Genomic DNA, 25,793 nt, shown 5'->3' on the forward strand with positions numbered 1-25,793 from the left:
CTCATCCCCAGCCCTATTTTGCATTTGATTTAGAGACAGGGTCTCACTGAGGTGCTTAGCACCTCACTTTTGCTGAGGCTGGTTTTGAACTCACAATCCTCCTGCCTCAGCCTCATTAGCTGCTGGGATTACAGGCAGTGCACCACTGTGCCCTGCCTGGCTTTTTGTTGTCGTTGTGTTTTTGGGGTTTTTTTTTGTTTTTTTTTTAGATGGTTATACATGTTCCCCGGGTTGACCTCCAACCCTTTGGCTCAATTGATCCCTCTGCCTCAGCCTCCCAAGTAACTGGGACCACAGGTGTGCACCCTCATATCCTGCTAAAATCTTTTAAAATTTCTATACAATGCTTAGAATTTTTCCAATTGTAGTTTCTCAAACTTTTTTGAATGATCCTTGCAATATACAATTACATGCTATTTTCTTTTTACTGAAAGGAAACGTCTACATGAGTGGTGTTGTTAATCAGGCCATTAATAAAAAATAGTAACCCATGGCATTCATGGCTTTCCAGATTGATAGTCACATGGTCTTTTCAAGCTGTAGGACTTAAAACGCTATAAATCAGCATTCACAATGTTTATTTATTATTATGGAAGGAACAAGCTTTTTGATCTGTTTAAATAAAAATAGAAGTTATATAGAACTTAGTCAAAAACACTTTAAAATTCAAGCAGAGTTTTTCATCTCCTTGGAGCTAAAGATTTTTTTTCTAGACAAGTTATGCTGCTATTATTGATATGTCATAAAACCAACAAGATAATAAATTTGTAAAAAATAAGCTTCATTCATGGGGGAACTGGGAAGCACAGTTACTACCCTTAGGAAATAACTCCCTAAACTCCTAAATTGGTTAAAAGACTTTCCTTTTCAAGGCAGTCTAACTTTTTCTTAGGGTCCAGTGTTATCTATGAATAAGAGAAGAGGAGCAGGTAAACCTGCTTTATTTTATATTCACTGTCATTTGTATGAAAAGATAGGCCTTTTTTTTTGTTGTTGTTCATGTTCTTAATCTTGCTTCTTGTTCAGTACTTACTTCAGAATTTCTCAGAGCCATAATAATGTCAGATGACCAGTCAAACTATCAATTATGGCAGGATTAATATTTACAATTGAGTTAAAAATCAAGTAGTTTGAAGTTACTATAGCAGAGTCACAGCAAGAGGTGTGTGTGACATAATTTCTCTTTCACTTTCTCCAACTTGCCTCACCCCAAAACCACCTTAATTTTGTGATCTTCTTTGCTGTTGGACCTAGCAACTGAACCGTCATGCATAAACAATTTATAAAACAAAGGGGAAAAAAAACTCTGACTTTCAAATGCTGTTATGAATGACTGTGATAATTAAGATGCTATTTTTTTTTCAGCTTATCAGAAGAAGAAAAGCTAAACTTGTAAAGGAGGCCAAAAATGAGGTCCTGTCTCGTAAAGGAGTTGGATGCCATCTGATATTTTAGATTCAGTCGCAAATGAGCAGTTTCTTTGGCTTTTAATAACAATGCTACATAAATAGGTTGAGAACCTACATTATCTCTACAAACTCAGCAGCTGCTCTGATTGATGAATGAATTTAGATATAGATGGCTAAATTGTGATTTTTAGGTTCAGTGCTTAAGGATTATTTTTGTTTTAAATTTCTGTTCTAATCCAGACCAGTACATTTGTAAAAATGAAATGAAGTAGGAAAAAAAGACACACAAATTGTAAGCCCATGTGTATTGTTACTATATTCTACATACATAAAATTATTCCTATAGTTGTAATGGTCATTGTAGCAGAGCACTTTGGGTTATAATGCCACATTTATCATCTGTTAAAACAGCCTAAGTCCATTAAGCGGGTAAACAAAGTAGTGCTACTCTCAGGACGATTTTAAAAGTTAGTATGATTAAGAATGCACTAATTTCAAAAGGAACTGCCGGAGACAGTGTAGTTCCCTACTTGAGTAAGCTGTTTAACATCCAAATCTCTTCTGTTAGAAAGCCTAGAGGATCTTTGTGAAGATGAAATGAAAAGATGTAAGCACAGGGCTTGACACTATGTGCAGAACATAAGTGAACTTTTGAAAATATTGAAGAGGATGCTCAGCACTGATTATAAAAACTTTTTTTAGGAGTTTCATCTTTATAACTGTTTAGATTTTTTGTTTTTAAACCTTTTATTTGGGAACAGACTTCTAATGATGGGGAAACTCCTCCCTCCTCTTCATTCTCCTCCCAGTCACAGAAACTGCTCAGAAATTTGTTTGGAATTCAAAGGTCTTGTTTTGGGATTGGCATTCTTGTTCACTGTGAATGTTCCACGTGGAGAGGCCTGGCTTCTCCTGTAGCCTCCCTGTTTTATATTATTTTTCTTAATATTTAACTGTCTTTTTTTTCATTATATTTATTTCCATTTTAAGCTTTGTTCTTTCACATTTTAAAGTTTTGTTTTGTGTTCAATTATAATAATCAATTCTCATAATCATTATCTTTGGGGTGTCACCACCAAATCAAAGCTTACTGTGTTTGAAGAACAAATTTGTTTAGTGTGTTTTTCCTTCTCCTAGTGTGTTTGTTCCCTGTGAAGTAGGATTGACAAAAATTGCATTTTTAAGAACTTTTGCATTGTCTAGTGTAATTGACCTTTTTTCTCTTATGATAATATAGTAGCTTTTATCCGTTGGGAATTTTCTTTCTTTTTTTTTTCTTTGAGAGAGAGAGAGAGAGAGAGAGAGAGAGAATTTTTTAATATTTATTTTTTAGTTTTCGGCGGACACAACATCTTTGTATGTAGTGCTGAGGATCAAACCAGGGCCGCACGCATCCCAGGCAAGTGCGCTACCGCTTGAGCCACATCCCCAGCCCCGGGAATTTTATTTCTAACTTCAAGATTTTAAACTTTGCAATCTCAGTAATTTATTCATCTCTAGAAAGCAATCAGTAACTTGTCTTTCCTCAGATTGAACTGCAGATTATTGTTTCATAAGGATCTTTGTTGTTAAAACTACATTTAGATAAAATTAAATCTGGACATGATCTAATTTGGTACTATTTTTCTGAAAAACTTTTTTAGGGGATACTATATGAAGAAATCATAATTAAGACTTACCTGCATAATAATAGTAATAGCTAATGTTTATTGAGTGCTTTCTGTATATCAGACATGTATATGTATTATTTTATTTAATCCTTTAGATAAGACAAGGAGATACTGTTAAACCTCAATTTACAAATACACATTCATAAGCTTGGAAAGATCTCAAACTTCGGTAGAGGTGAGATTTGAAATTAAGTCGGTTTGATTCCCAGGGCCAAAGCACTTTCCACTAGATGACATTGCCTGATGGTCACTGTGTAAAGAAGAAATAAAACTCTGATCCATCTAAATTAGTACTTTTAGCTCCTTAAATTAGGAACATCTTTAATAGCACTAATATGTATCATGCCTTGTGCTACTAGTTGGTGTCTCAGAACATAAAATTCCAGAGGTAAACAATCTCCAAAGACTGAAACGTAAGAAAGAATCAGATATGTTGTAAATGCCCTTTAAATTAACACCTGCTGAATTTGACTCTGAAGTAATTCCCATTTTGAGCTATCCAAGATTAATTTCACACTTGACATCTTCACAGTTCAGTCGGACCTAAATTGTACTATTTAAGAAGTGATTTCCTTTTTTTGAGAGAAGAAGACTTGAAATGAATTCAGAATATTTCTGTATGTGACAGTCTTCTTAATCTCTCCCCTAATTGGAGAATTTGGAGATGTAACTGTTGTTGAATGATAATGAGATTTAAGATCTCCCGTTTGGGTTTGGAATTCCAGGTAACAAATAGTAGTGCTAAGTATGATTATTGGTATTTTTGGAAGCCTATGACAGAATTATAGAAACTGTAGTCTTCCTTGAATACTTATATTTGATTTCTAATTTTATTGAACTGGAAATAATACTAGTTGGGCTGGAAATTCTTCTGTCTTAATTATATGGGTTTTAAAGTGACAGGGTCTTGAGGCTGATTACTAGGTAATTACATCAAACTATCCATTGCAAGCCCTGTATTTATGTAGGGCTCAATTTTCTATTTAAAATACTATGCCCCAGCTTCTACACTTTATTGCGTATTTTTTAATTTTGTGGTACCTAGGCATCTAGCCTAGGGCCTCATGCATGCTAAATGTAAGCTCTACCACTTAGCTTACCCTCAGTCACTCTTCTTTATTTTTTTTTTTTTCTTTGTAAGTGATGGGATTGAATCCCTGTGCATGTGAGGTATGTATCTACTACTGAGCTCTATCCCCAGCCCCCACATTTATTCTTGAAGCATTTGACAGAGGCAAATTAGGGAAAGAAAGACAGATGCTAAAAGCAAAACTAAACACTAAACAATGGAATGGATTTGATCAGAAGCAATTTAACATACTGCTTAAGAGTATAGATTCTGGGGCTAGACTTCTTAAGTCATATCATGGCTCTGGCTTTGTGAACCTGGGCAAATTGCTTTCAAGGCCTCTGTTTCCTCTCTGTATGGTGGAGATAACAGGATTACCTATCTCATGGGATTGTTGTAAGAATTAAAAGAGCACTAGTAGTAGAACAGGAATGGCATACTGCATACTTAATAAATGTTAGTTATAATAATGATGAAGGAGAAGAATATTGGTAGCACCTCTCTTGTGCAGAACTTGGCCATCTAGAAATCTCATTAATCTAAAGGACCAGAAGAGTTTTTAATTAGTCAAATACCATAAAGAGTAAGGATTTTCTTTGCCAAAGTGCCAATTATCAATTTATTGCCTCTCAAGTCCAAATTCACTCTTCATTGACTGCTCTGCAAAAAAAAAAATGTATCTGGGCCTGGTAAATATCTTTCTTCTGCCAGTTGGCAGGATGTTCAGCCTTGTTAATAGAGGATATTGGAGAGAAATTCTAGAAGGAAGGGGTTTTCCCTCTGGGTTGCAGCGTGTTTCTTAGCACTCTCCTGGGCAGCTTCTCTGGCACTGAGTCTTATAGAGAAGCAACCTCCCCTGCCCAGTTTCCTGCTCCTACAGTGCACCCAGCTTTCTGGGTGCAGGCACGAGGAGTCTTCATTCTCCAGGGAGGCTCCCAGGAGACAGTTTCTGCACTGTGGGCAGCCATTTAAGCCCCAGACTTCTGCTGTACACACATCACTACCCCTCCCAGAAGTTGGTAGTTTCCGCTGGCCTCCCTCTTGGGTGGTTTCATAGAAGCATCTCCACTGTAACAACTTTTCCATTAACAGCTTTTCCCAATACCCTGGAGTGCAAATTTTTGGCGCACTGTGTGTGCCAAACAACCTGTGAGTTGCTAGTCTAGAACCTCTGGAGAAGATTGTCTGATTCCTAAGCCATCTGCAAACTAGTAACAGCAAACTAGGAGGGTGTGGGAGCCAGCAGAGGAAATAAGTCACAGAATGACATCCAGGTGGGAAGAGGCTAAAAACATTTCCATTATCACAAAACCTCAAGGTGCAGTTTTGAGTTCAGTGTTCCACTTAATAAAGAAGAAAACATCTCTATGCTCAAGTTAAGGACATTGTGCGCTCTAATTCGACCACAATGCCACAGTGTTAATTTACGTGTCAGAGTCTATGTTGATTTTAACAGTAACCTTGAAAAGGAAGAATTCTTACCTCTTTGTAATACGAAGAAACTGAGTCTCAAAGTTTAGTAGGTACAAATCAACTGTTTATTTGGCCTTTAGTTAAATTAACAATTTTTGAAAGGCCTGACTATATATAACAGAGACAGTTTGTGGAAATTTTTAAAATATGGTAATATATAATAGGAAAATAAAATCACAAAGAAATCATAATGTATTAAAAACTCTATAGTTAATTACTAGTAACATTTTTTCTTCTTTTTTTGTTTGCATTTAACATGGTTGATTATGTGATGTGTTTGTGTATAGATATACATACATACTTTTGTGTGTGTGTGTGTGTGTGTGTGGTGTGTGTGTACATACATGTGTACATTCTCTTTTCTTTGACCTGGTAGTATATCACAAGCATTTTTCTTTATTGTTAAAAACTTGTTCAAGGAATTTTAAAAATGTCTTCAGTATGTTTAGTTATCTTGTGTACTGAAATTCTTATGTATTTAGTTTGTTTTCAAGTTTCTGTCATAATAATACTATTGAATTGATTTTTTGGTGGGAGTACTAGGGATTGAACCCAGGGGCAATCAGCTACTGAGTCACATCCCCAGACCTTTTTTGTATTTTGGGGTCTCACTGAGTGCTTAGCGCCTCACTATTGCTGAGGCTAACTTTGAACTCACAATCCTCCTGCCTCAGCCTCCAGAGCTGCTGGTATTATAGGCACGCACCTCTGGGCTTAAATGGATCTTTTTGAATCTAAAACTATGACCATATTTCAGATTGTTTAGAATGATAGGGTCAAAGGGTATAAATGTTCTCTTTTTACTTTAATTGTATATTTGGAGTGTTCTGGGGACCAAACCCAGGGCTTCATGTTTGTTAAGCAAGTGCTATGTTATAGCCCCAACCCAATAAATGGTCTTTTTTTTTTTTTTTTTGAGACAGGGTCTCACTAAGTTGCTGAATCTTACTTAATAGCTGAGGCTGGCCTTGACCTTGGGATCCTCTTGCCTCAGCCTCCAAATTGGTGGGATGACAACCATGCCCAGCTCTGTATTTCTAAGAGAGTTCTCAATCTATCTATTGCTGGTTTTTTAAAAATGCATTTTCCAGTCAATGAAAATGATATCATATCCTTACAAACATTGCGCATTATTCATATTAAAAAGTTTACTGACTTGAGCTGGGTGCAGTGACGTATGCCTTTGATCCCAGTGATTCAGGAAGCTGAGGCTGGAGGATGGCAAGCTTTAGGCTAGCCTCAGCAATTTAGCAAGACCTTGTTTCCAAAAATATAAAAAAGAAAGAAAGAAAGAACTGGAGATGTACTCAGTAGTAAAACACCACTGGATTCAATCCCCAGTATTCCCCACCACCAACAAAAAGATTACTTATTTGATAAAGAAAATATTTTTATCAGTTTGCTCAGTTCAGTTATACACCTTTTATATCACTTGCTTGTCATTATCTCCTCTAGGAGGTAACCAGCTAGGCCTGGTGGCACATTTCTATAATCCCAATGACTAAGAAGGCTGAAGCCCGGAGGATTAAAAGTTTGTGGACAGGCTTGGCAATTTAGTAAGACCCTGTCTGAGAAAATAAAAACAGGTCTGCAAATGTAACTCAGTGGTAAACCACCCTTGGGTTCAATCCCCAGTAACCCCCCCACACACACACACACAGGAGTTTACGCAACCTTTATAAAGTTCAGTGAATCAGAAAAGGGGACATCTATATGTCACAGGCCAAATGACATATGTTGAAGCATTTCACTTGAAATGTTTCCCAAATGCCTGGGTGGTTTTCTTATTCTTGAAGTGGAAGTGCTTAGGAGCTTTTTCTGCATACAGCTGATGATGTTGAAGTCATACAGTATTTACTCTGTGCCAGGTGTGCTAATATCCTACTGCTACACAATAATTGTAATGTTAGCACCTTACAGAGGAGGGTGCTGAAACACAGGAGGGTTAAAGAACTTGGTCAGCTTCACACAGCTGCTGCTTAGAGCTAGGGAGCTTTTGAGCATATTTTCCGGTTACAAGGACTTGAATAAAATGCAGATCTGTGTTTTTGTTTTAATTGCCTCTTACTAACACTTAACAGCAGATATTGTAGTGTCTAAATTAATATTAGGAACTAACTCCTTGAAGTAGGCTTGTTTTGTTAAGCCTGGTGACACTCAAGTAATCCCAGTGGCTCGGGAAGCTGAGGCCAGGGGACTGCAAGTTCAGATTTAGCCTCAGCAATTTAACGAGGCCCTATGCAACTTAGGGAGACCCTGCCTCAAAATAAAAAATATAGAGGACTGGGGATGTAGCTCAGTGGTTAAGCACCCCCCCACACACCCTACCCCTGGGTTCAATCCCTGGTACCAAAAAAATGGTAGGCTTGTTTATAAAAATATGCAGAAAACCTTTATTGCCTCTTCAGTGCTCAGAAGTTTGGAGGAATTAGTCTTGCAATAAGAGATACTTTTCAATATCATGAGCTTTTTAAATTGTTGGCTTATATTTAGTTGAGCCAAATAATTTCCTGACTGTTTCTATGAGCAGGAAAAGAAAAACCATTTAAGTACTTTGGTGTCTGCCAAGAAAATTAAACTGACTTCAAAGCTTTGTGCTGATAGTTAATGGCATCGAGTGCAAGCTGTTGTTTTAATTAATACAGCTGGTCGGTCCTTTGGCTCAGTCAGGTTACAACTGTGAAGTTCTAAAATGGGATAACATAAAACCAATGGCATCGAACAGTTCATGCCTCTCTTGAAGAAATATTTCATCACTCTGACAGAAACTATTGCTTTGGGAACTCTCTTTTCATCTTGAACTACACTTGGAATTTGTAGTTCTTCATTTAAATATACCCTTTTAGTGATTTACCATAAACAAAGGAGAGACCTGCCAGCATTTTGTTAACTTTGATAAACGCGCAATTTGAGATTGAATCCCAAGTTGTAAAGTTGTATGAGAGAATACAGTTATACAAATAACATGGAACTACATCTTCAGGCTTGAAATACATCAGATTGAGTCTAAAATGAGTTAGGTCATTAAGATTTTTTTTTTCCAAATAAAAATTGAAACTGCAATACTCATCAGTGAGCTTGGTTGTTGGTTTTTTTGTTTGTTTGGACCACAGTTCTTTCCGTCAGAAGTCTTGCCTCTGTAATATCGGTAACCATTGAAAGAATTATAGACATTTATCAAGCTGATAAAAGTTTGTAGTACAATCTTTGTATTGCTTTGCCATATGAAGAAATATGTATATAATACATATATTTGGAATAATGACTGAACATGATTTTTAATTCCTTGGGAAAAAATAGATGCCACTGAAGATACTTCCATTAATTAGATGATAGTTTTGTGTCACTTTTACTATGATGAAATCCTATTGTGGTCCTTTATTAAATATATGTGTATTCCCCTTGAGCCAAGTCACAAATTCTGAACCAACAAATTAGTCTTGATATATTTTTAAGAAAAAAGTTAAAATTATTTCATGACATAGGTACTCTAAAGAGGTTCTACTGCGTTCATGAAGTGGCAGCTACCAAGTCTCCAGTGCCTTGCATGGTGCTGGGCATTTAATCCATTCTTTCAGTTTAGGGAGAGACATTTATGTGCCAGATACTGCCTGCAAACTGAGAACTAAGCAGTAAATAAAAAAAAAATTGTATGGATAGAACTTATAGAATTTTGAAGAAAAGGGACAAATAGTAAGTGTGAAGTGAATGTTTAACTTCATCTGGTAAGTAAATATGCCTTACTTAATTTCAAACTGAACTATAAACCTGACACAGTAATTTTACCCCACACTCCCTTTCTCCCAAGGGAAAATTGCAAAACTAGACAATTCACTCAGGTTTACTACGTTGATCTCTTTCTATAAACTCTCAAATTCTTTGTTTCTAGATTTTTTTATGATACAGTCTCATGTGTGCACTTAAATCAATATTTTCCAGATTTTTGGTTTTCACAGGCAAGTAATATTTTCAAAATTTGGGGAGAATTGGTACAGAATTGCTTGCTTTTAATTTTGGTGAGTAAGGACACTAAAAATAAAGACAAAAGCTATCACCACCAATATTTCTTAAAAGAAAGGGCATTTTAACACCAAAAAGTAGGTAAGACAATCTCAGAATAAAGAATAGTTAGTACTCATTATTTTTCTTCTTTTGTTATGTATCTTTAGACGCTATCAATAGAGAACAATTATAACTAATTATGGTTTAGATTTTCCACTTGATGTTGCTAAGAAATTTTGCTGATTCACACCATTTTAAGAGATCATATGACTGTCATTTTTTTTCCCCCAGAGGTAAATTTTATGTGATGGACTGTGTGTTTTGTGCTGTCTGGTGGACATTGTCTTAGAAAGGTACAGGGCATCAGAGTGCAACATCTATTCATCTAACGTTTACTAGTTTCACCATGTGCTAGTGGGTGAATCATTTCTCATCTGTAGCCTTTGATTTTCAATCTTTGTATTGAAAGAGGATTACATTTTTTTCCAATTCTTAAACTTGGACTTTAGAAAACTTAGGTAGCTAGTTTCCTTCTTTTTAAAATATGTGTCCTGTATCTCTAAAGATTAATAAAAAGCTTTACTGTGTATTCATAAAAGATTTGGACCAAGCTTTGGTTCCTATTCCTTCAGCTGAGAGCTTTCTATCGTTCACACATGATTAACATAAGGGTTTAATTTTATGTCTGTTCTTCAGAGATTTACCATGATATTTTTTTGTAATGGCACTAGCTACACAGAGATTCACCTGTTTCTAGCTTGCTAGTACTTTTGGGAAGTTCTTATAAAATTTCTGTTGCAACAGATACTATTCAGAAATTTGGTCCATGTAAATAAGCTAATGGAATTATAGTAATTTGTCTTTGGAAAAAAGAATATCTAAATATTAGGTTATTCTGAATCATAAAATAAAAGGCAGAATTTAGGAAAATATCGTTTACTTAGTTTGAAATTGTTGTTTGTAGTCCTCATGGATATCTTAAGTTATCGTGTGCAATATTTATCTCAATTATCTTTTTTCACCCCCAGTTATCTTCAATGGTCCAACTTATAATTCATGGCTAGGACACCTCAAAAACTCACCTCTGCTCCTGCCTTTAAGACTTTGTCTCCATGTAGTCCTTCATGTGACACAATGTACAGTACTATAAAGCACTGGGTAAGGGCCTAGAGAATTGTGGATTGATCCAGAATTGTGAACACCATTGTTTTCCCCACAGACTTATTGACACAAAAAAAATTGTTGTGGAGAGCGGTGACAGTGACTGGAGATTAGAGTCCCTGATAACTTCATGGATGTGGCATACTTGGTGACTGGGAAAGTTTCTTGCAAAGGCATAGGGTGCCCAGTTGCTATGGAGATGTCCTCCATGCTAGAGTCTTATCAGCCTTGACCTTATTCTCAGGAACAGTGGCTCCTGGGAATGAAGGAACTTCCTTGCTAAGACAATGGTTCTCCAGTTCTGCTGCTCCTGAATCTGCCCGAGAATTAGTAACTTTAAACAATGGACTTTCTTGAGAGCTGCCCAGTGCTCCTAACAAATTGTGATGGATTATTTTTAAGGAATATATGAATGTCAGATGTGATTGCTTAAGGACAAAATTTGAAAGTGCCTTTTGGTATTTTTCATAGACTTTTGGCCTTGGTTTCAGAGAGCTGCCTTGAAGAAGTCTTGTTGAAATTGACTAGTTCCAAAATGAATCAATCCTTTCTGAGATCCTGGCTGAGTCAATTATTGCCAGTTCATTTTTTTTTATAAATATGTAATTTTATAGAATGAAAAGCATAGATCTTAATATAATTAGACCAGTTTAGCAATTGTATCCAAATGTTACCACATTCTAATCAAGATTTAGAGAATTTTCATCATCCTAGAAAGTAACCTGGTTGCTCCCTGCCTCACTCACCAGAGGCAGCCATTGTTTTGATTTCTGTTACCATAGGTTAGTTTGGTCTGTTTTAAAACTTCGTAGAAATACATATTTATTTTGGGTAGGGCTTCTTTCACTCAATATCAGGAAAATGCTTCTGAGATTGATTCATGTTGCTGTATGTAGCAGCAGTTTTTGCCTCTTGATTGTTGAGTTGTATTCAGTTGCTTAAGGACTCTACTACATATTTATCCAGTCTCCTTTTGCTATACATCCAGTCTAGATTGTGACTCTTATTTAGGCTTTTATGAACATTCTTGTACCAGTTTTATGTGGACATGAGTTTTTATTTCTCGTGAGTAAATACCCAAAAGGGGAATGTTGGTTTAAATTTACAAGAGACTGCCAATTTCCCAAAGTAGGTTGCTCCCAAGTATTCCAGTTGCTCTATATCCTTGTCATTATTTAGCATTGTCAGTTTCTCTAATTTTGGCCATTTTTAAATAGGTATGACCATTGGTGGGATTGTAAATTAATACAACCACTATGGAAATCACTACATCACTTCCTCAAAAGACTAGGAATGGAACTACCATATGACCCAGTTATACCACTAAAGAATTAAAGTCAGCGTACTATAGGGATACAGCCATACCCATACAATTTACAATAGCCACATTATGGAATCAACTTAGATGTCCATCAGTGGATGAGTAGAGAAAGAAAATGTGTGTATATATAACAATGAGTTTTACTCAGCCATAAAGAAGAATAAAATTATGGCATTTTGAGGAAAATGAATGGAACTCAAGAGCATAATCAAGGAAAATAAGCCAAACCCAGAAAGTTAAGGATTGTATGTTTTCTCTCATGTGGAAGTTAGAGAAAAGGGAAAATGAGGTTCATGGTGGGGGAGTCTAATGAAAATAGATGGGAGATCAGTAGAGCAGGGGGAAGGAGGAGGGGAAGGCCAGGCAAGGTACTAGGGAATGAATTTGGCCAAATTATGTTGTTATATTGTATGCATGTACAAATATGTTAGTAGTGAATTCCATTATTGTGTATAATTATAATGCATCAATATAAAATCTGGAAAAAAATTAGAAAATATGAAAAAGTATATTATATTGTTTTGATTTGCATTTTTTTCTGCGGACTAAATGTTGTTGAGCATCTTTTCATGGGTTTATTGACTAGCTCATATCTTTTGTGAAATAATCTGGTTAAAGTATTTTACCCATTTTTTGTTGGGCTGTTTGTTTCTTGGTCTTGAATTGTAGAAGTTCTTTATATTTCTAATACAAGTCCTGTGTCAGTGTCTTAGGGTGGGTTCTCCAGAAAACCAGCAGAGATTTGCATGCAGGAACTTTATTGGGGTGTGCTTCTGGGAATAACACCTGCGCGAAAATGAGCAGGATTTGGCAGAGGGAGAAGGTAAAGGGTAATTCAGTTGCAGTTGAATTCCAGAGTCCTCAGCTCACCTCACAGCAGGCTCTGAAGCTGGATAGCTCTCTGAGATAGCTTGACCTCTGAGGCAAAGGGGTCAGACTTTCTGCTTCTCTCCCACACAGCTCCACGGCTAGTTACTGGGTGTGGACTGCCCTGGGAGAAGGGCTTGAACCTCATGTTGGTCATTTGGCTTATTTCCTCAAAGGGACTTGGCTGTGAGCCTTAGGTAGGCTACATTCCTAGCAGTCTGGGGAACAGGTGACTCCAGCCAGTAGGGGACCGAAGTGGACAGTATCACCACAGCATTCATCACAGATATATGTATCTCCACTACAGAAACATGCATTGTGAATATTTTCCACATTGTAGCTTGTCTGTGCATTTTCTTAATGAGTCAGCAAGCATTTTAAATTTTGACGTTGATTTTTTTTTCTTTTATGGTTCATTTTTTTTGTGTGTCCTTGCTGAGAAAATTCTGCCAGTCCTAAAATTGCAAAGATATTCTTCTACATTTTCTTCTAGAAGCTTTTGAGTTTGGGGTATATATTTAGGAATATAGTCCATCATGAATTTTTTTGTATGATGTGAGCTACCACCCAAATAATTGTTGCAAGCAATCAGCTCTTCCTCTTTTAGTACATTCCTCTCATCACTTCTCATCTTCTCTTAATTTGCAAAGCAGGGGCATCTTTCATATCTGTTTCTCAGAGTGGTGCACTGTAAAAATGCTGTCAGGACAGTTTTCTTCCCTAGCAATTTATTCATTGATTTGAATTATGGAGTTACAAAACTAAGTCCCTAAAAGGAATTAACATAATGGGTCTAGTTCAATTTTACCCTGATTTTTAAAAAATTTTTTATTTTGGTTGTAGATGGACACTTACCTTTATTTTATTTGTTTATTTTTATATGGTGCTGAGGATCAAATCCAGTGCTTCACACATCCCAGGCAAGCGCTCTACCACTTAAGCCTCAACCTCAGCCCCCTGAGTTTTGTTCTTCTTTAAGAATAATACTTTTAAATTAAGATGACGTTTATACATTGGTTAAAATACTGAAAAGACCAATTATCATGTCGCATTTTACGTAGCACAGACCTGTTTTTTCCACTTGTGTTCCCATTCTCACAGTTTGTCTCATTGAATACTGTGATTAGGAGTGTTTTGAGGAGTTTAATAACATGGAAAAGAATCTTAGAATAAGATTCAATATTAAATAGTAAAAGAGTGATAGATACCATTTGTTCAGTTCCCAGAATGCTTCAATCACTTTTTTCTTTTGCCTCCTATATCTTCACAAAATAGTAGACATATTCTAAGCTGGGTGTGCAACGCCTGTAATCCCAGCAGCTCAGGAGGCTGAGGCAAGAGGATCATAAGTTTAAACCCAGCCTCAGCAATTTAGCAAGGCTGAAAGCAACACAGCAAGACCCAGTTTCTAAATAAAATATAGAAAAGGGCTGGGGATGTGACTCAATGGTTAAGTGCTTCTGGGTCCAATCCTTGGTACAAAAAAAGAAAGAAAGAAAGAAAAATAAAAAAAGAAATACTCTAACTGGATGTGGTGGCACATGCTTGTAATCCCAGTTACTCCAGAAGCTGGAGCAAGAGGATTGCAAATTTGAGGCCGTCCTCAGCAGTTTTGTGAGGACTTATCTCAAAATAAAGGCCTGGGGAGTTCATTCAATGGTAGAGTGCTACATTCAGTCCTCGGTACCACAAAACAAAATACATAGAAATATTTTTATTTCACAGAAGAAAAATTGAGATACTGAATTGTTAATGGATTAGGTCATGGATTCAGTGCAGGCTCCTCAACCAGTGCCCCAGCCCCTGGATACATTCAGACTGCTCCTTTCAGCTAATGGCCAAGTTGAATGTATGAAGAGCTGGCCTGGCTTGTGTACTGGGAATGGGGGACCTCTTGCCACAAGGCAAGTAGAAGCTGGTGTTGACTTTGCAGCAGTATTTCCCCTTTTTTCAAAAGATGCAGTGAGACATAGACCCCCCTGCCTAAACAAGGAGTCAGCAACATTTCAGTCAGTCTTTCAACTAAGAACCCATTTTCCTGTATAAATAGTATTTATAAAAGTTAGGAGCCAGGTGTAGTCCCCAGGGATTTGTGAGGCTGAGATAGAAGGGATCACAAGTTTGAGACCAGCCTGGACAACTTGTGCTTGGATGGATGGATGAATGGATAGATAGACAGATCCGTCTGGAGGGGTAGAGTAGTGGTAGAGTACCCCCAGTTTCAATCCTCAGTATTGCAAAAAGAATATGAAAAAGCTAGTCAGGCCCCCAGCCTCACAATTCAGTAGACTATCAGAGGTAATGTAGCTCCTGTTACTTTTGCTAATCTCCTCAAGGAAACTGAAATGGAAAGATTAAATATATAATGTATCATTAAATTACTGAAACTTATTTATAAGCACATATATAAACACCCCTTGTACTTTTGTTTTGGGTACTGGGGATGAAACCTAAGGCCTTGTGCACACTGAACGTGCTCTATTAATGAGCCTCATCCCCCAACTGCAGTTTATAGGATCATTTTTTATACTTCTAAGATACATGGAAGCCGTATTAGGATACACTGTTGCTTCAACATACTTTGAAACCTGAATTTTTTTATTTTGTTTGACAGGAAACAGTGTCTCAGACAAGCCAGGGTAAAAAGAAAATAATTGGAATTAAGTTGGATTAAAACTATAGAACAATTTTAGTATTGACATCTAAATGCATTTTTTAATCATATGAATAATACATGTTCATTGTAGATAAATCACAAATGTTTATAAATTATATATTATGTTACATATCATATGCTTATAAAGTAAAAATTTGTTATGTTGAATGTGTGCTTATTCAACTTTTATGTATTCTTTTAAAATAAATATGAAATTATTAATACATATTGTTTACCGTCAGCTTTTTCCACAAAGCTGCACATCATGACTTTATATATCGATGAATAGACATTGAGATATATTATAATTTTTCTGGCTGAGTGCTGTGGTGCTGTGATGAAGTGCTACACTTTAGTTAGCTAATCTCCTTTCTTGGATATTTAAGTTCTCTTAGGTTTGCACTCTTAATAAGTGTGGTGGTCATCTTTGATTAGTTCTTCCTCATGATCAATTTCAAGAAGTGAAATTTCTGAATCAAAAAATTCACTTTTACCTTAAACTTTGGGGAAGAATGAGGCATAGGAAGGAGAAGGGGAGAGAGCACCAACAAGAATTCACATTTTTGTGGCTTTTTATATTTTCTTTTCTTTTGGAGTACTGGGGATTGAACCCAGCATCTTGCCCATGCTATGCAAACTTGCCCACTGTACCATGTGGGATCCTCCTGTCTCAACCTCCTGAATAGCTGGGACTACAGGTGTGCACCAATGTGTCCTCAGTGCTTTAATTGGCATTAATTATTCATTAAGCTGACCTTTTTCATGTTTACTGGCCATTGTAGGTATGGGTCTCACAAATACACACAGTTCATAGTCTTGATGATAGATACTTCACAGACTATTCCCCATACATTAATCAGTCTCTTAAGTGGTTTCTCTTGTTTTCTTTCCAGGAACGACTGAAACTGGTGACTGTTTTGGGTGCTGGCCTTCTCTGTGGAACTGCACTGGCTGTCATTGTGCCTGAAGGAGTACATGCACTTTATGAAGATATTCTGGAGGGTGAGAAAAGAGAAGGCCCTTGAGATATGTTATTGATTTGGGAGGTGGCAGGAGAAAAAGGAAGCTTAATGTTATTTTTTCTGAACACAGTTCAGGTTTACCCTAGAATTCTACCCTAAGAAGAGTTCTTAACAGCTATGGTTTAACACTTTTGACATTGAACACATCCTTAGAAGTTTGTGAATTGAGTACTCTGGTTCATGAATACCCGCGTTACAATAATCAGTAACATCCAGTCCTTTATGACAGTTCTTTTTCTTTTTTTAATACCTTTATTTCATTTACTTATGTTCATGTGGTGCTGAGGATCAAACCCACTTCCTCACATGTGCTTGACAGGTGCTCTACTACTGAGCTACAACCCCAACCCCTACCCCTGATAGTTATTTTCAGTGCCACTCAAAAACTCCCCAAATCCCACATGGTAGTGCTTATGATTTTAGTGATCTTTAATTCAAAAATACATATTTGTATTTACATTAATCTTTGTAATTGGGGAAGACCAAATTGAGGAGGATAACTAAAAAATTAAAAGAAGCCTTTCCTGACTTTCATAGTAATGAGTATAAAGAACAGTATAGTTTGGTTAGCTTGGTGTACTCATCATCCAAGTGATTTGGTCTTCATACCAGCTCAAAAGTCTGTTTGATTCACATTTGTGACTCAGTAAAATCAGATTATCATACTCATGAAACTTTATAGTTACCTCTGAAGGATTGAAATTACAACTAAGTAAGAGAACTGAGTCCTCAAATGCCAGTTAGATATCTGCTCAACATTAGGAAAAGTGTAAAGAAATGGGCATGGTGGTACACACCTGTAATCCCAGTTGTGCAGGCTGAGGCAGTAGGATCAAAAATTCAAGGCCAGCCTCGGCTGCTTAGCAAGACCCTATCTCAAAATAAAAAATAAAAAGGGCTGGGGATGTGGCCCAGTGATACAGAGTGCTTGCCTAGTTGCCTAGTATGCACAAGGCTCTGGGTTCAATACCACCACCACTAATAATAATAATAATAATAGTAATATAAAGAGGTAAGCATCTTCCAGGTTTCTTTCTAAATATAACACATACTTTTTTGGCTCTTGGTAGAGGAAAAGAACTGTGTCCCTGTGTCCTTTCTCTAGAATGATGGTGCTTTTATGCCTGAGACGTGAATATGGGCATCATGGTGTTTGGTAGCCAGAGTGGTAGAGAGATTATATATGAAGATTGTGGGGGTCTTGTGAAATAGGACAGAGGCTGAGGATTGGTCAGCTTTAGGGGAAACAATCGTAAATCAGGAGCCCTAGAGCAGTGGTTTCTACTTTTTTTTTGTTATACATCCTACCATGAGGGAAAAATTATTTACATGTCCTGTTGCACCGATTTACTGTGTACATTATAAAACATATTCCTAAAATAGAAAACTTTTGAAGTGGGCTAGGGTTGTACCTCAGTGGTAGAGCACTTGCCTAGGATGTGTGAGGCACTGGGTTCTATTCTCAGCACCATGTATAAATAAATGAATAAAATAAAGGTCCATCAACAACTAAATATGTATACACACACACACACACACACACACACACACACACACATATATACAAAAAAATTTTTCAAATAAGGAGGGGCTAGGGTTGTGGCTCAGTGATAAGACCGTTTGCCTAGCATGTGTGAGGCACTCGGTTCAATTCTCAGCACCACATATAAATAAATAAAATAAAGGTCCATTGACAACTAAAAAAAAAAATTTAAAAAAGGAAAAACTTTTGAGATTTAAAGTAAATATTATAGAAAATCAGTATTTTTCTTTCATATTCCAGTGAATCATCTTGAATTTTTCAGGAATATGATTACTTCACTATAGAAATGACCATCTCTAGTATACTAGAGAACATTCAGAACATAACTAAATAGACCATTAAAAATGTTTTTGCTTGATGTTGAAACTAAGAAAGAATTATGAATGGTGGTTGAAAATTTGTCTAAACTTGTCTGATAATAAAAGTTCCTTGAGGAAGAGGTACATTTTACAAGCAACTTTCTCCCTCCCAGCCTAGACCATTGAATTAAAATCTCCAGGAAAAGGGCCTGGGAATATTTATTTTCAACAAATTGTCTTTGGTTCTTATTAGACAAGTTTGGGAAACACTGGAGAAATTAAGTTCTTCAGGTAATTTGGTGTTTTATGTGTGTATGTGTATGAGAGGGAGAATGCCTACACCTTAATAAGGGTTTGAGATATAGCCTATGATTCATTTTGATATAATTTTGCGTGTAGTGTGAAGGTTTATATTTTGACATATCGATGGATGTTCAATAGTTCCACCATCATTTGTTGAAAGGAGCATCCTTTGTCTTACTGAATTGTCTGCAACATTGTCAATAATCATTGACCAGATTTGTGTTGATCTATTTCTGGATTCGCTATTCTGTTTTTCATTGATCTGTATGTCTATCCTTTGTCAATACTACATTGTCTTGATGAATGTAGCATTATAGCAGATCTTAAAATCAAGTGATGAGTTCTTCTGACTTCATTCTTATTTTTCAAATTTGTTTTGGCCTTCCATGTATCCTTTTGCTTTTCCATAAAAACTTCAGATTCAGCTTGTCAGTGTCCAAAAAAAAAAAAAAAAAAAAAAAAAAACACTGATTCTGGTAGACATTGAGTTGAATCTATTAATTTGAGGGAAAACCAATATTTTAAAATACTGTGTCTTCTGGTTCCTGAGCACATGTATCTTTCCATTTATTTAGGAGTTCTGTGATTTCTTTCATCAGTATTATTTTTAATGTTCTCACTTATATTCTGAAAGATACTTATAGAATTGATAATAGTTTCTTAATTAAATATTGGGTAAGCTTTCTGTATTGGGAGGTATATAACTATAAATTCAATTTCCTTGGTAGATATAAGACTGTTCCAGTTTCTTGTTTCTTCTTGAGTATGCTTTGGAAGTTTGTACCTTTCAAAGAATTGATATTTTTTTTCCAGATTGAAGAATTTAAGAGCATAAAGTTGTTGGTATCCTTAATTGTAATGAGGTCTTCTCTTTCATTCCTGACATTAATAATTTGTCTTCTCTCTTTTTTACTTTGTTATTGTAACTAGAGGCTTATCTGTTTTATTTTTTTTTTCCAAAAAGTTGTTTGATTTCATTGATGTTTTTTCCTATTGATTTTTCTGCTTTCTGCTTCATTGATTTCTGTGCCTTTTATCTTCCTTTTGCTTGCTTTGGGCTTTTCTTGATTGTTTTTTTTCAAATTTCTTTAGGTAAGAAGGTTATTGATTTGAGATCTTTCTAATGTAATTTTTTTTTTAATTGTAGATGGACACAATACCTTTATTTTATTTATTTATTTTCATGTGGTGCTGAAGATTGAATCCAGTGCCTCACAAGCACTGTGCTACTGAGCTACAATTCCAGCCCCAATTAAGAATTTAAGGGCTGGGTTGTGGCTCAGCAGTAGAGCACTCATCTAGCACATGCAAGACCCTGGGTTCGATCCTCAGCACCACCTAAAAATAAATAAATAAAATAAAAGTATTGTGTCCAACTACAACTAAAAAAATAAAAATAATTTTTTAAAAAAATTTAATGCTATAAGTTTCCCTCTAAGCAGTGCCTTAATTTTAATGTGCCATGTTTTAGAGAATTTTTTAATATTTATTTTTTAGTTCTCGGCGGACACAACATCTTTGTATGTGGTGCTGAGGATCGAACCCAGGCTGCTCGCATGTTAGGCGAGCGTGCTACCACTTGAGCCACATCCCCAGCCCGCTATGTTTTAAATCTTCATTCATTTTCTAATTTTCTTTGCAACTTCGTCTTTTACCTATATGCTATGTAGAAGTGTTGTGTCATTACATTTGGGCAATATCCTGCTCCCCATCCTACACTCCCTCCATGGCATTCTTTTTATTTCTGATTTCTAGTTTAATTTCATTTTGGTTAGAGGACAAATTTAGTATGATTTGAATACTTATAAATTTGTGGATATTTTAAATAGCCTAGAATATGGTTTATCTTGTTAAATGCTCAAGGTTCACTTGAAAAAAATGCGTTTTGTTATTACTTGGTTGAGTAATGTATAAATGTTAATTAGATTGATCCCCAATATAGAAAAAAAAAAAAAAGAAAAAGTCAAGTTCCTTGATGATGTTGATTTTCTATATACTGATTTTCTGCTTATTCCATCTCAAATTGAGGTAGAATATTAAAGTATTAAAGTATGATCATAGATTTGTCTATTTGATCTTTCTATCAGTTTTTGCTTTATGTATAATGAAGCTCTTTGGTCAGGTGCCTACACATTTAGGATTGCTATGCCTTGGCGAATTGGCCTTTTTAATCATATGTAATATCTCCCTTTATTCCCAGTAATATTTTTAATGTAGCCACTCAGTTTTCTCTACATTTTTGTACCAGCATATTTCATAGTATATCTTTTCCCGTCCTTTTACTTTTAGCCTATATCATTAATTTTATTTAAAGTGAATTTTTTTATGAATAGCATATAGTTTGATCATTTTTTAAAATCCAGTTTGACGATTTCAGTCTTCTGATTGATGTGTTTAAACCAGGGGTCAACAAACTTTTTCTGTAAAGCATCAGATAATAAATATTTTAGGCATTGGGAGCCATAGGATCTCATTGGTACTATTTAACTCTGCTGTTGTAGCCAAGTTCACAGATTCTTTCCTCGATCATCTTTGTTCTGCTATTGATCCTATCCAGTATCTTTACTATTTCAGATATTTTTCAGTTCTAAAATTTCCACTTGATTCCTTTTTATAGTTTCTGTTTCTCTGCTGAGGACTTCCATTCATATGAAATGTCTTTACCTTTACCTCAGAGAGCCTAGTTAACAGTAGCTGCTTTTAAGTCTTTGCTTAATCCAATGTTTGTCGAGGTAAGGTTGAGTTGATTGTTTTTTGCCTCTGTTAATTGACCAGATTTTCCTGTTTCTTTCTTTTTGATTTGTATCCTACACATTTTGTATATTATAGTTTGAAACTCTGGATTCTTTCAAAATCCTCCAGGGAATGTTTATTTATTTTATTTTAGCAGGCAGTTAACCTGTTTGGATTCAGATTGCAAGTTCTGTCTTGCCTTTTTTGGCTGATGATTCCAATTTTAGTTCCATTTTAAAGATTTTGCAGTGCAATTTTGAGTGTGTACTATCCATGCAGAATACAGGTAGGAGCCTGGGACTTGTGAGCTTATACACAGGATTAGGGGACCCCTTCTCAGCTCTTTGCTCTTCACTGTAATTCTTTCATACTCTGGCTCCTGAGGACTCTTTTTCCTGGTCCTTTGGCCAAAACGAGTTTTCTCTGAGTTTTAGCTTCCTGTACTGACACAGCTGCTGATACGACAGGATAACCAGGTCTCACCCCACTCTATACACTTCAGACCACTGGTTGTTGAGTTTCTTTATCTGGGCAGAAAAAAAATGAGGGGTGGTTAACTGTTCATGTTGCTGCCATGAAGTTCTACAACTGGGCCTGCCTTCAAGGCAGGACCAGAAAAGGAAAAAAGGAAAGAAAAGAAAAAGAAGGTCCAGGGATATAGCTCTGTGGCAGATCACCTGCCTAGCATATGCAAGACCCTGAATTCCATCTCTCCAGTGTCACTGAAAAATTAGAGGAGCTTCCCTCTGCCTCTTAGCAGCCATTTTCCTGGCCCTCTGTTCAAGTAGAACAGAATTTTTCTTGAAGTATTTTGCTGCCCTCATTTTGGTAGTATTTAAATTTTGTAGCCTTTAAGTATTTGATTTCTGTGTGTTTTGTCCAGAATTCTTGTAGTAATCAGTGGATGAATGAAGTTAAATTGGGTTAATTTCTTCTTGGCCGGCACCAGATATCTCCCTTTAAAAAGTAAAATGTTAATATTCCTTTATTTAGATCAAGCCAACTTTTCTTCATACTTTAAAGGACTTTGTTTGCATGTTATTGCAGCTTTTGGTTTTGTTCTTCTGTAGACCTTATAATTATGATAATTAACCAATTTTTTTTCAGAGCTCTGTATCCTGAGTTAACTAAGCACTCTGACACCTTTGTAAGCATTATTTAATGCTGCTTAATATAAAAAGGAACCTCTCAAGTACTTTCCTATAATAATAGCTTTAAAATCACTGGAATTAGATGATTATTAGCTTTAGCTTTCATGTCAGAAAACTTTCTATACAAATAGGTTTTAAGAACTTGAAAATTGCGTGGCTTGTTTACTGTGGAGCTAAAATTTGAAACCTTTATAATTCTTTGGATTTTAAAATCTGTGTTCGAAGACAAGCTTTCAGGTGAAAGACCTAAATAATGTGTTGTATTCATAGCTCTCTGATTAATTATCAAAACTGCTGTTGTCAGGAATGATTCAACAAAGATGATCCCAGGTAATTTTTACCTTCTTCTAAGAATGCCATATATCATATTCTTTAGCAAGGTATGATTTTCTGTGTCTTTCTCTGTCATTTTGCTCTACAATTAAATAAAATAAACAAAAATATAAGGGAGTCTCTGGCCAGAGCAATTAGGCAAGAAAAAGAGATAAAAGCATGTAAGAAGGAAGAAGTAAAATGGTCTCTGTTTGCAGATGAAGTGATCTAATATGTGGAAAACCCTAAAGACTTCACCAAAAAACTAATAAAATAATTCAAAATTCACATACAAAAATCAGTTAGAAGCTATGAATAGAAGTTAAGAAATATAAAACAGTCAACAAAGGCCAACAATATAAAAATTAAAACTGGAATCACTTTTTAAAAAAATGAAGCCAGATTACCTGAATGTTTGATTTGGGGAATACTTTGTACTGTACCTATTAGTCTAAAGCAAAAGCTCTGTGGAATCTTTTCAAAGAGTAAATTAATTCTATTACATTGAATGTAGCATATTTATAACATGGGAAGGTTACATCCTATACTGATAGAATTTACTGGAAGAAATACTGTATGAATATTTAGGGAAAGAATTGAAACCATAATGATTTGCTGAACACTCTCAGTTAGTGGAATGAGAAGTATATGGCTGATGTGCAGTATCTGCTGATAACACCATTTTTTAATGTACTTTGCATTAGGGAGTGTGACGTGGAACATAAATTGTCTAATGAATTATCAGCCAGTACTTCCTGTGAAACAGAAATAATAACCTAGAAGTTCTTGCATGAATGAGTTAACATATATTCACAACTTAATGTATTTTAAGCAAATAGCTATATTTACTTAAGATAGTATTTTAAGTAAAATTTTGCTAGGTTGAGTTCCATGTCCTAAAATAGAAGGAAGGATGGTTAGATTAATATTGAATATTTGGATTCATTAGCTAATCTGTTTATGTACTTTGCTAGTTGTCATGTGATTATAAGTTTTTTAATTGGAGGGATTGGTTTTTGTGTGTTTGTATGTGTGTGAATTCTAACAAAGCCATAATAATATTTACCATTGTATATTACCCAATAAGTATTTCATATGCTTATATAAAGTTAAATTCCACTCAATGCTAAGCACTCAGATCTTTTTACAAAAGTCTCAACCTGTAATCTACTTCTTTCAAGAAATTTGTTATATGTTGCTGTTTTTCTTGCCAAAATTTTCCATCAAGATAAATTAATAACCCCTTCACAATTATAACTTAAGAAATTATATACTTATCCGAGTGATTGCTTTAAAAGTGTTGGGACTTTTTCTTTATCTGCAGTGTGTGCAGCATACTTTAATGAAATTGTCAGTTTTGGTAGAAGCCTTCCTGAAAGTAGTTTCAGTTTGAAGAAATAAAAAATTTACTCAGTACCAATCTCTTTAATAAGTGAGATAATCAGTTCATTCAATACCATTTTAGATATAAAGCTGGTATACTTAAGATTTGTAACTTGATTCTGAAGGCAATGCCAAAAATGGAATTCTAGGGTTATTTAGCTACATCTTATTTAAGAAAGGATTGGAAGGATTTATATTTCTAAACTCTGATACAGTTGTCTATGTTAACTGCCTTCTGGAAGTTATTGTAATTAGGCTTGGCGTTTAGTTTCAAAGCTATAGGCACCCCAGAAATAATTGACTTTAAAAATTACTGTGCATCTGTTCACAAATAATAGCATGACCAATAGCCTTTAACAAGCACTAACCCATACTCTTACCTAAACTCTTAACCTAACCTCTCACCCAAGTTAGCACATACCTGTGTTACTTGTAAAGAACAGATTTTATTTATAAAGAGGCATATGCCTAATTTTCCTGAAACACAGACTAAAAATTATATTTTATTTCCATTTTAAAATATATTTTTGGCTAGGAAATAATTAAATGCCACAACTTATAAAATATCACATTAAAATTTATAGAAGTGAAAGCTAGTTTTTGCCTTCAGCACCCATTTGTTGAGTATCTACTAGATTTCTGTCCTTAAGTAGTTAGAAGTTTAGAAATCTAAGAAGGATCAGGCAAGCTTTTACTGTAAAAGGCCAGATAATAAATATCTTGGGCTTTGTCAGATATGTAGTTTCTACTCAACTCTGCCAGTGTAGCACGAAAGCAGCCATTGATGGTTCATGAACAAATGAGCATGGTCGTGGCTCTATTAAAACTTTTATTTGTAAAGATCACACCAGCCCTTGTACCACTGTTTGTTGATCTCTGAATTCTGGTACAATGAGGTAAGGCTTATGAAAGAAACATATCTAGTATGCTGTGTGCACATGAGGAGAGGAGGACACAGAGACAATCTCAAGGAGGAGGGGACTTGGAAGTTGAGCATTGAAAAATGGATGTTCTTTTTTTTTAATATTTTTTAGTTGTTGATTTTTTTTTAATATTTAGCAGAATACAACAATTACTAATAGGGTATTATGTAAAATTGTGGATGTGTAACCGACGTGATTCTGCAATCTGCATTTGGGGTAAAATTGGGAGTTCATAACCCACTTCAATCTAATGTATGAAATATGATATGTCAAGAGCTTTGTAATGTTGTGAACAACCATTAAAAAAAAAAAGAAAAGGAATTCCTTCCACAGGAAAAAAAGAAAAAGAAAAATGGGTGATCCAGGAGAAGAAGCATGGAAAACACTTGGGTCCATTTATTCAGAGTAGGCAGAGGCTGTGATGGGAGCCCAGTTTGTTGAAAAAGTGGTTGTCTTATGAAAAGATGTCATTCAGATCCTCTCCAACAACATCTTT

General features: G+C 35.6%; 1 protein-coding gene across 2 annotated transcripts in view; it reads left to right on the plus strand.

Moving 5' to 3' along the window:
* The window catches only part of Slc39a9 (solute carrier family 39 member 9), a 53,469-nt gene that overhangs the window by 2,744 nt on the left and 24,932 nt on the right, over positions 1-25,793 (plus strand). For both annotated transcript variants that reach the window (XM_078050122.1, XM_005322832.5), the window contains exon 2: positions 16,522-16,630. In XM_078050122.1, the coding sequence (XP_077906248.1) occupies positions 16,522-16,630 (109 nt within the window). The remainder of the gene's footprint in view (positions 1-16,521; positions 16,631-25,793) is intronic.

This window comes from Ictidomys tridecemlineatus, chromosome 5 (genome assembly GCF_052094955.1).
Source record: "Ictidomys tridecemlineatus isolate mIctTri1 chromosome 5, mIctTri1.hap1, whole genome shotgun sequence".
NCBI classification, from domain to species: Eukaryota; Metazoa; Chordata; class Mammalia; order Rodentia; family Sciuridae; genus Ictidomys; species Ictidomys tridecemlineatus.